The sequence below is a fragment of the Athene cunicularia genome, assembly GCF_003259725.1.
Source record: "Athene cunicularia isolate RWA chromosome 20 unlocalized genomic scaffold, athCun1 chr20_part1, whole genome shotgun sequence".
In the NCBI taxonomy this organism is placed as follows: Eukaryota; Metazoa; Chordata; class Aves; order Strigiformes; family Strigidae; genus Athene; species Athene cunicularia.
In genome coordinates, this window is record NW_020799125.1 from 9,785,104 (window position 1) to 9,795,362 (window position 10,259).

At 60.2% G+C, this 10,259-nt stretch overlaps 1 protein-coding gene and 1 long non-coding RNA gene across 2 annotated transcripts in view; both read right to left on the reverse strand.

Moving 5' to 3' along the window:
* LOC113487652 overlaps positions 1–6,501 on the reverse strand; it is a 12,109-nt gene extending 5,608 nt beyond the window's left edge. The window contains exons 1-3 of the mRNA XM_026862339.1: positions 6,485–6,501; positions 1,426–1,611; positions 1,173–1,344 (exon numbers count right to left, since the gene is read on the reverse strand). Coding sequence (XP_026718140.1) covers positions 1,173–1,344; positions 1,426–1,611; positions 6,485–6,501 — 375 coding nt within the window. The remainder of the gene's footprint in view (positions 1–1,172; positions 1,345–1,425; positions 1,612–6,484) is intronic.
* A 1,291-nt stretch (positions 6,502–7,792) lies between these two features.
* Positions 7,793–10,259, reverse strand: part of LOC113487480 — a 10,365-nt gene continuing 7,898 nt past the window's right edge. Inside the window, exons 5-6 of the long non-coding RNA XR_003399800.1 lie at positions 9,622–9,830; positions 7,793–8,243 (exon numbers count right to left, since the gene is read on the reverse strand). This is a non-coding gene — a long non-coding RNA (uncharacterized LOC113487480). The remainder of the gene's footprint in view (positions 8,244–9,621; positions 9,831–10,259) is intronic.

Sequence of the window (10,259 nt, forward strand, 5' to 3'; positions counted from 1 at the left end):
CGGCCCCTTGGCCCCTCAACCCCTGGAGCTCGCAGCACGGCACCCCCCGGGACTCCCTGCCAGCACCCAGCGCTCCCCACCGCTGCACCCCACATCCAAAGAGCCTTGCACCCCCCGCACCCACGGCACCCTGTCACCAGCACCCTCCCCCCTGCTGGCTGCGCTGCCCACTCCGCGCGTCACCCCCCGCGCGGGGTCGGGGCCGGCAGCAGCAATCCGGGCAGGACGAGGATCCCTTTGCCTCGGGTTTAGTCTCCGGCAACGGCCCAGGGGAAAGCAATGCAGGACGTGAAGCAAAGCCCCGAGCGGGCACGACTTCAAAGCTGCAAACATGGGCACTGACAGCTGGAAAACCTCCGCTCATCCCGGCACCAGCCTTCCTCAAGGCTCTCATGGCACCCGGGGGATGAGTTGGGATTTTACATCTCTACAGCCAGATCCTGGCTTTTGCCCCACAAGTCCTTTTTCTTTTCCTCCAGCAGGAAGGGAAGCAGAGAGTCTCCTGGCTCCTTTGATGGCGTCACTACTGGCCATGACACATCAGAACTAACTCTTTGCTGGTGACAGCTTTGCTCTCGGGGACACCACTCTCCAGCAGCCCATGAACCCCACTGGTGCCCAGTGCCATGAGCGCCGTCAGTGGGACGCGCTCTGTGCACAAGTACCCCCTGTCCCTGGGGCAGCCGTGCCAGCACCCCCAGACACCTCCAGCCCCAGAAACCCAAAGCAAGTGGAAACCACAATCCTGTCAACGCAGCCTAGAACCAAGACAAATGCAAAGAGAGCCTGGGGCTGAAAACCATAAATAAATCCATTTACAAAACAATGGCTAACAAAATAAACTACATAGCTATATATACATCTTATATGCAACTTCCCTTCAGCCCTGCCAGCGTGTTCAAGTGCCCTGCAAGAAAAAAAAGCAGCAAGATAGTTTCAGGTAGACTGTTGATAGTCACGATATTTGCCACAGCCCTGGGACATGCTGCTGGAGAGAGCGGGACTCTGCCACCAGCGCTAAGCTCTGGCTGGGCTTGGCTTAGACTTTGGTTGCCCAGCGCTAAGGATTCGCTCGCTTCCCAAAGCGGACGGGTGCTCAGGGCAGTGCGGTGGTAGCGGTTGTGCCACCAGAACGAGGGGACCGAGCGCTGTGTCCCTGCAGCGGGGCCCACCTGCTCCCCCCCCACTGCAGGCAGAGAATGGAGAGCATGTGCCTGGGCTGCTGCTGGAGGGTCGATCTCCATTTCCACCTCCCTGTCCATCTCCTCCTCCACTTCCATCTCCTCGGCCTCTTCCCTGCTGCTGGCTGGTGTTCCCACAGCCTCCAGCACAAGGTTCCAGACCCTAAGTCGAAAGCCAAGCAGAAAAGTCCATTGGTGGTGCCCCGGCCAGCTGAGCGGAGCTGTGGGACAGGGGGCTCGGCACCCCTGCCCCCTCTCGCCGCCCGAGGAGAGCCGTGGGGCAATAGGGCGCTGGGCACAGCCCCAGAGGAGTGGCTGGAGGCTGGGCGGCTCCTTGGCCACCAGCACCCACATGTCCAGATGAATGAGCGCCTGCAGCCGGCGGAACTTGTGCTGCTGGTGCTTCAGCAGCTTGGGAAGCGGCAATGATCTGCAGGAGGAGAAAGGACAGAGGTGAGAGGCCCTGCTCCCTGCCCCGTGGGGCGCCGGGCACAGACCCCTGCCCCACCACGTGCAAACCCTGTCCCCGCGCCTCTCCCGGCGCTCAGAAGCTCCTTACTCTGTGCATGCAGCTCTTGCCCTCGGTGCTGCTCTGCAGGCAGGGCACAGCTCTCATGGTGTAGCCTGGAAAGGGGCAGAGGAGGCACTGGCTCAGGCTCCAGGCAGAGCCCAGCTGTGCCTGGCGAGCATCCCTCCGGCACAAGCCCCGGGCAGGCGCCCTGGACTGCCCCGAGGATGTGTCCCCCTGGGCAGGGAGGCTTGATTTCCACAGGGGATGAGCGGCCCAGAAGGGCTTCTCCCAGCCCAGGCCTTGCAGGGTTGGCAGCCAAGTGCAAGCCAAGCTCCTGGCCCCCAGAGCTCCCCAGAGCGGGGTCCCCACCTCACACCATCCCTGCACTGCCCAGGCAGTGTCAGGGTGCCAACCTCTGTGGAGTACACCTGCAGCTCCGGCAGCACAGGTGCCTTCTCTTCTTTGGGTGCCACCAAGATGGCAGCACCCGGGCGGGGACGGAGGAGCTGGGATCAGGGGAGAAGGTCTGGGCTGGGAGCAGGGCAGAGGGGCTGCTGGCAGGGCAGAGGGCTGCTTGGGTTGTGCCCATTGTCAGGCACTGGAACCCACAGCTGGAACATGGGCCGTGACATCCCACGGCTCTGACATCAGAGCTGCAGGGCCAGCTGTGCAGAGGGGTGAGAACATCTTAAGGTGCTGCAGCTTCATGGGCAACACGGGGGAATTTTTACGTGAGCCCTTGAGATAAATTAGACACACTTCTGTGCTGAAATATAGAAGTGAATGGCTGAACTATAGGACTGACTGAAGAGGGCGCTGGGCGCAGTCCTGCCACCATCACTGGTTCTTCAAGGAGTCTGCAGAGCTGCGTCACGAGCAGATCCCTTGTACCCCCTTGCCCCAGCGCCCATCCCTGAGCGGTTTCATGGCAGGGCCTCAGCCCGGCCGTGGGTCCATCCCCCAGCCCAGCTCTGCTGCCCGAAGGTTGTCCCTGAGCGCTCCCAGCCCAGGGTGGCTGCAGGACTAAGCTGGGGCTGTTTCTGCTTCTCACCCCCAAGGGAAACCCCACTCCCTCGCAGGGAGTCCTGCTCTTTCTGGCACCCTGCTGCCAGCCAGCTCTCGTGCTTTGAGCCCAGAGGGCAACTGAGCGCCACGCAGCAACTGAGCGCCACGCAGCCCTTGGCTCACCTCTTCCCCGCAGCGCTGGGAAGGAGAAAAGCAATCAAAAGGCTCAAGAACGGAGAGAAGGACAGAGAGGGGTGACTCACCCATTATGGTCATGGACAATAGACGAATCCGTTAGGGGAAGAAAAAAAAAGCCTCACTTTAATTCAAACACTAACAAACCCAGCACATAACAGTCAGAGTGGGACAGTGAGAAGTGTTACCGCAGTGCAATAACACCTCCCTCCAGCTCTCCTGTCTTCCCGGGCCCAGTTTTGTTCCTGATATCTCTGTGTCCTTGTCCCACTGTCACGGCAGGAGGAAGGCAATGGGCATTTTCAGTCAGTCTGCTGCTCTTTCCTACCGGGGTGGGAAGCATTGCTCTGCTCCACGAGGCGTCCCTCTCACAGGCGAGTCCTCCATGAACTCTCTGTGCCCTGAATCCTCCCCACGGGACACATTCCTCTTGAGGTGCTCTGGTGTGGGTCACCCCCTCATGCTGCCATCCTCCATCTCTGCTGGCATTTTCCTACTGGATGTTCCCCCTCCCTCCCCACTTGCCCCAGCTCCCCCAGCACCTCTCGCCCTGGGATGTGGCCGCAGTGACTCCCAATGGTCGATGGTTCTTGGGGTGGGGGGAGGAAAGGCCAGCGAGTGCATTCACTGCAGAGGTGGAGGGGGGAGCACTCCAGCTGATCCCAGCCCCAGGGTCCCCTTTTGCTCCCCAGGGGAGCAAAAGATGCTCCCAATGGCATCACCTTCCTGCTGCTCTCGGAGGGGAGGAAAACCCAGCTGGCCCTGGGGCAGGGCTCACAGGCTGGCAAGCAGCAGGTGGCAGGAGTTCGTGGTTGTCCCTGCATTGAAGGGTGGGTCAGCACCTTCTCTCATCCTCCGAGGTGCTTCTGGCCCCAGGCATCTCTCACAGTCCTGTCTCGTCCTCAGCACGGCTCTGGACACATCTTGGCGCCTTCAAGCTGAGGCTATAGGACCTTGCTGGGGTGCTTGCTGCCAGCCACGCTTCCCCCCACTCTGGCAGCCTGTCCCACATCACTGTTTTGATGTGCTTCCCTGACAGAGTCCCCTGCTCATGGTACTGACAAGACTATCAGCAGCACTTTGCCAAGCCAGGGAAGGCTTTTTCACCCAGCAGTGTTTAACTACAAAACAGAGACAGAGCGTGTGCCTTAAAGGTCAGGGGCTGGAGAAGGCAGTTTCATTTCTGCTCCTCCTCCCATCTCCCCTGTTGGTGAACAGGGCCAGGGGGTCTCAGGACCCCAGGCTGCTGGGATGGCCACGGGGATGAGACCTCACTGGGATGCCCAGCACTCACACAGCACTGTCCCCATGACCAGTTTCCCAGGGCCACCCTCTGTCCTGCTGATGTGACAGCACTAGTGGGATCATCCTGGTGAGGGCTGGAGCCCCCCAGCCTCCGGTGTCCCCAGCCACTTCTGACCCCTAGACCCTCTTCCCACTTCACAGGCTCCAGTTTCCTGGGGTACAGGGCTGTGGCAGTACATGGGTGGGCTCCCCTCTCATCTCCTGTGGCTGCTTGGAGAAGCGGCGGGGAGAGCAGGAGCACATGTGCAAGCAGCCTCCCACACCGCCCCACAGGGTGACCTCCACTGGTGCTTGGTGCCTGCAGTGCAGCGTGGGAGACAGGGCAAGCTTCTGCACCCTCTGGCTCAGCCCAGCAAGGAGGTACGGGCTGCACTGACCCCTTGCCCAGGAGGGAATGGTCTGGACATGCTGGTGGGGGGCTCCAGGTGTGGGGCAGAGTGCTGGGACCACATGGCTCAGCTGCTCTCTCACTGAGTGGGAGGCAATGGGGTGTCCATCCTCTGTGGAAGAGAATAACGTGCATTAAGGGAAAGCCCCGAACTTGGAAGGCAGGAGGGAGAGGCAATGCCATCTTCTCTTTGGCAGGCTTGGGAGCGTGGCTTTGCATGGATTTGAATGCTCAGGATGGCCATCCCTGCTCTAGGCTTTGCCAGGGCCAAGCACGCAGAGCTTCTGTCCCATGGGGAAGGGGTCTCTCTCTTCAGAGATCCCCACAGACAAGCAGGGAGGTTGCAGATCCCATTGAAGGGCTGGTTCTGCACAACCAGGACAGTGCTGCAGAGTGGAGCCATGGCACAGCCCTGCTCGGGGCTGTTTCATGCTGCCTTTCCGCTAAGGCCAATGGAGTTTTAAAGCTAATGAGGGTAAAAAAGTCATGATTATGGCAGAAAGGATCATCCTGCATGACAGGGCTCCAGCACTAACCCTCACTGCATTTGAAGCCCCTGTGGCAGTAAAAACAGCCGGTGGGGTTTCCCTGTTGTGGGGAGCACCTGTAGGGCAGCCGGGGGCCAGGAGCTCGTTGCAAAGAGACAGGAGGCGAAACCTGCAGGGGTGGTGGGAAGAGCAGCTGAAGCTTAAACAGCCAGATGGGTAATGTAGCACCCAGCAAACCTCTGCAGCAGCCCGGGCCTTCCTGAGACACCACAGCTTCATCCCCCCTCCCATGGCTGCAGGGAGCAGCCATGGCTGCAAGCTCTCCTCTGTCCCTGCCTTGCTATAACTCTCTACAAGGGGGTTCGACCCCTTCTCCTTGCAGCCATTCTGTCTCCTGGTGCTCCTGTCTGACCTGGCCAGCCACTGTTCCACGTCCCCTGTAACTCTCTTCTCGGTGCTCTCCTAGATGCTGCTGCTCTCAGGGCTGGACAGGTGAAGCAACATTGCTGGGACCTGCCCACGGCCTACGCAATGCCCCAGGACACGGACAGCAGGGAGAGCAGAGCCTACATGGGACTGCTCATCCTGCCCCCGAAGAAGCAGGAGCTGATGGAGAGGAAACCCCTCCCGGCCGAGGGCAGCCGAGGGCAGCCAGGCTCTGGCAGTGCCATGCAAGCCACCCTCTGCCAGCCCTGCCTGCCCGGGAGACAGCAGGCAGCCGCTCACGTGCTGCCCAGGGCTGTCTGGGTCTTGGCCAGCTGGGCAAAGCCAGTGGATCCTGTGGGGATCCAGCAGCCACAAGCAAGACGCACTCTGCCAGGGCATGCAAGAGATGCTGACAGCATGGCAGGAACTGCCAGTGGGGCAGCAATGGGCTGTGGGCAGCATCCGGGCACTGCGGCTGCCTGTGGAAGGGGCTGGGGCACCTTCAACCCCGAGGGCTCCTCACAAAACTATCACGGAGCCTGGAGATGCCTGCACACTGTGGCCTGGACATCACTCTGCAGGGAGACACAGGCAGACAGGCCAGAGGGCTGGGGATAGTGGTGGCCCTGCCAGGGCACTGCTCTCCAGACAGCCCCATGGCACCAGCAGGGGCTGAGCCTTGGAGGGAGACAGTTGGGTGGGGGGCTCCCCGCAGCCTGTATTACGCAGGCACAGGTGTATTATGGACTGCCTGCCCCTGGATTGGCAGTGGGTATGACTGAGCTGGGCAGGGAGAAAACCAGCCTGCAGGAGAGAACCAGCCCAGGCAGCCCCACAGAGCCCCCCCGCCCCAGCTCTGCCTTCAGCCAGCACTTCCCCTCTGCAGCCACCTCCCAGGGCTGCTTCCCTGCAAGGGCAGGATGAGATGATGCCACCTGCCACCACAAGGGACGTTCTCATGATGCCCACACCCATCCTTACTCACCTTTCTGCCTCCAGCATGCTCTATCCCACGGGACCGTCCTATGCATTGGTCTAGTCCCAGCTGCTCTGCCCCGCAGTCATGTATTGGCAGTGCAAAGCCCCATCCCGTGCCGGCAAACTCTAGTCCCTGGTGCTGCCGGTGGCCAGCATGGCCTTCACACTGCCCCATTTCCAGCGGGGGTCCCTGACGGCACTGCCCAGTGTCCAGCAGAAGAGGGTGGAGGAGCTGCAGGTGGAGGATTTACTGGGGTGCACAGCAAGTGTGGAGCTGCACCTCAGCCCCTGCCTGGTGCAGGGCATCTGGAGGAGCCTGCACACCAGCTTCACCTTCCTTTGAGTCTACCTTGGGGACCAGGACAGGCAGGTGTGTAAAGTACTGTCCTATGGGGAAAAGGGAACACTAGGGGAGCTGGGGACCTCTGTCCACCCTGCCCAAACACGCAGGGTACATGGCAGTCACCAATACAAGCAACCATCCTTTGCGCTTCCACAGCTCTTGTTACCCAAAGCAACTAAAAAGCCCCTGAAGATGTTACTGCAGAGCAGGACCAGCCAGCCCTGAGCAGCTCCTGGCCTCCTCATGGCTGGATTGGTACCATTTCTCGAGGCCAGGCTGGCCCTGCTCCTTCAGTGGATGAGGTCAGTGACCAGGGAGGGCCAGAGCAGGTGAATTGCTCTGCTGCATGGCCTCAGTCACCTCTACTTATGCGGGAGGGTAAAAGCAAGCTGCAGGTCCCAGCGAGGCTGGTGGGTTTACTGGGGGAAAACACCATGTCTGAGCATGGCTGCTGGTGCGTCTGGGAATGAGCCAGCCTGCCTAAACTGCAGGGCAAGCAGGTGAGAGCAGACAGCAGACAGCATGCCCCAGTCTGATGTGGGACCTCTCCTCACTCTGTTCAGGTGTCTGCCAAGGTGCTCCAGGAATGATCCTTCTTCGCCCACGGCTGGGTGTCCTGCTGCCCCCACACGACCTCCCAACTCTAACAGCTCCCGTGCCAGCAGCTGGCTGTCGGGGATGTCTGCATGGTGTGGAGCCTGAGGACATGGGGACGTGACACCCCCGAGGCTTGGCAGGAGCCTCCCCCAGCACCTCACAGGGACCGCTAGTGTAGGAACTGGGCTCCCTCCCTCGGGGCAGGGCATGGCCAAGGAGCCAGCGGGCTCCTGGCATGGAGCCATGCTGCGAACCCCTGCCAGGCGGCACCTCAGCACAGCCCAGGTCCCCCTGACTCGCCTCCCCTCCCTGGCCCTGCGGAGATGCTGGTTTCTCAGCAGCCACATTCCTCTGAGGGTGTTTATGGCTTTTCTGTCTCCCCGCTGTCCCAGGCTAAAATCACCCCTTTTAAGGGAGCCGCAGGACCACGGGTTGCTGGAGCCTTGCCTGCTGTGGGCTGCTCCCTTGCAATGTATTGCTTTGTTTCCTGGGAAAGCAGCTTTGTCTCTCTTGACTTCACAATTTACTGATCAAGTCAAGCTGTGGCTCACTCCCAGCCCCATCCACGCACACCTCGTAGAGAATAAGATCTATTTTCACCAGCAAGTGATTCACCTGCCTGGCACAGGCTCACCTTTCCCTTAGCAGTCAACTCCTCCCCAGCTCCATTCTCGCCCCCCAGCTCCCTGACTCACCTCCAGACCTCTAATAGATGTGAGAAACCTGAGCAGGAAGGGCAGGAGAAACAAGTCACATTACATTTTCTCCTGATGATGGATGCACTTTGATGCTGGTTCCCCTGGGGACTTTTGGCAGGAGCTGAACTCTTGTGTCGTGAAGAGAAGAGGCATCATTCCTACCTGGGCTTGTGACCCGGCTCTCCAGGGGACACCTCCCAGGGACCTGGGAATTGCGGTCAGGGCAAGGGCTGTTGACACAAGACAGTGCCATCAGCCTGCTCTGGAGGCACAACGGAGGCAGGGATGCTGCAGCGGCCGAGGCAGACCCTCCAGGTATCTGGCAGGGCTTATTCTTAGGACTTCCTACCAGTAGTGGAGACTCCACCGACTTCAGTGTCACCTCTATCCCCTCTCACCTTCTGGCCAGGGGCAGGCACGCTTGGCCAGAAGCAAAAAAATCATTATGTGTAGCTGGCTTGCCTGTGTTGTTTTAATTGGAATAAAATGTGTGCCTGGCTGAGTGGCACGACTTGTGCTGAAGAGCCGGGATGAGTCAGGCTCCATGCTGGTGCTGATGATATCACTGCTTTTCCAACCCCCTCCCAGCAAGGCAGGACAGAGGCCACAGCAGCAGTAGCCTGGGTGTGTGTCACTCTGTGCAGGCAGCACCCACAAGCACCATCCCCGCAGCAGGGACTCGAGCCCCAGGAAGCCCTGGGGAACTCGGGGTGCTCCAGGGGATTCCTGTGCCCAGAAACAGTCTCCACACCTCACAGTAGTGACCAGTGCCAGTCAACACAGACATGTCACATAGCTGAGACCTGAGCTAATTCCCTGGCCCTGCCTCCTCAACTCCCCGCTGGCTGGCAGGGCAGGGAAGGGCAGGGCAGGGCAGGAGGTCAGCAGTAAATGGCTGCTGCTGCCCGAAGGCTGTGCCACAACACACAGAGTTGTGAGCAAGCCAGAGCCAGCAGGTACCCAGCAGAGATTTGCTCTTGCAGATTCTCAGAGCCCATGGGACCCTCCTCTTGCTCCACCAGCTTGGTTTCCCCAAGTCCTCCAGGCCCAGGCCACTGTGGTGGTAACGCATGCTCAGGTGGAAACGAACATGCAGGACTGAAGGTGCTTTTTGGATATGGTTAAACATTCAAGTGGACAAAGTTCATCCCTCGTAACCACCATGTGAGCTGAAGCCAGCAGCTAAGGGCAAGTGCACAGGGTGCAGGTACCCGATCCCCAGCACAAAGTAGTTTTTGGCAGCAGGATATCCCAGAAGGCTTGGGGGGGACAGGAAAGCAACAGTAGCCAAAAACAGAGCTGGGACACAAACAATATCCAGTTATCTTTAGTCATCCAGACAGTGAGAGAAACACACTGAGAACGGGGCAGGCGGGACACACCACAGACACTGGAAACTCCCTTTCAGGCAGAGAAAAGGGCTGAGGGGATGCCCCCCCGTCCCGGCTTGGCAGTGACCAGCCTGCGGGCAGAGCTGGCGCTGGGGACGGCGAGGCACTGACTCACCCTGCTGAGATACAGGAAGGAGGCAGGCGGCCAAGTCCGCTTCTCTGCCAAGGAGCAGCCCTGATGTGCAGAGCTGAACGTGGGAGAAAACACCCCAGAGTGGGGTCTGCTGGGGGATGAGGGTCTCAGAAAGCCAGGGGTGAGCTGGGGAGGAAGCTCACAACCCATCCATGCAGTGTGCTGTCGTCTCTCCTACGTGATCGTGTGAGCTGGGAATTTAGAGAAGAGGAAAAAAAAACCCAAACAACAAAAAAGCAGAGATGAATGGTAACTGTGCTCCCTGCTCAGGCAGAGACCCCTGCAGCCGGACACTGCGGGGCACACAGCTCTGCCTGGGGCAGCTGTGGATGGCGGGGGGGGACTCCCTCTGCAGGGACCCTCCTTGGGGACCAGGGACCCCGCATGGGGACTCTCTATGGGTCGTGGAAACGCAGCGACCCTGCGTGAGGACCGAGTATGGGGCATGGGGACCCTGCTCTGCACGGGGACCCTCTGCAAGTGCCACCCCTGGGGACCGGAGACACCCCGTCACCCCGCCCGAGGACCAGAGAGCCCCCCTCCTTCCAGGTCCCCGCGCTATTATCCCCGCTGCAGCCCCCAGCAGCGGCCAAGGGCCGGACCCCCGGCAGGGTAGCAGC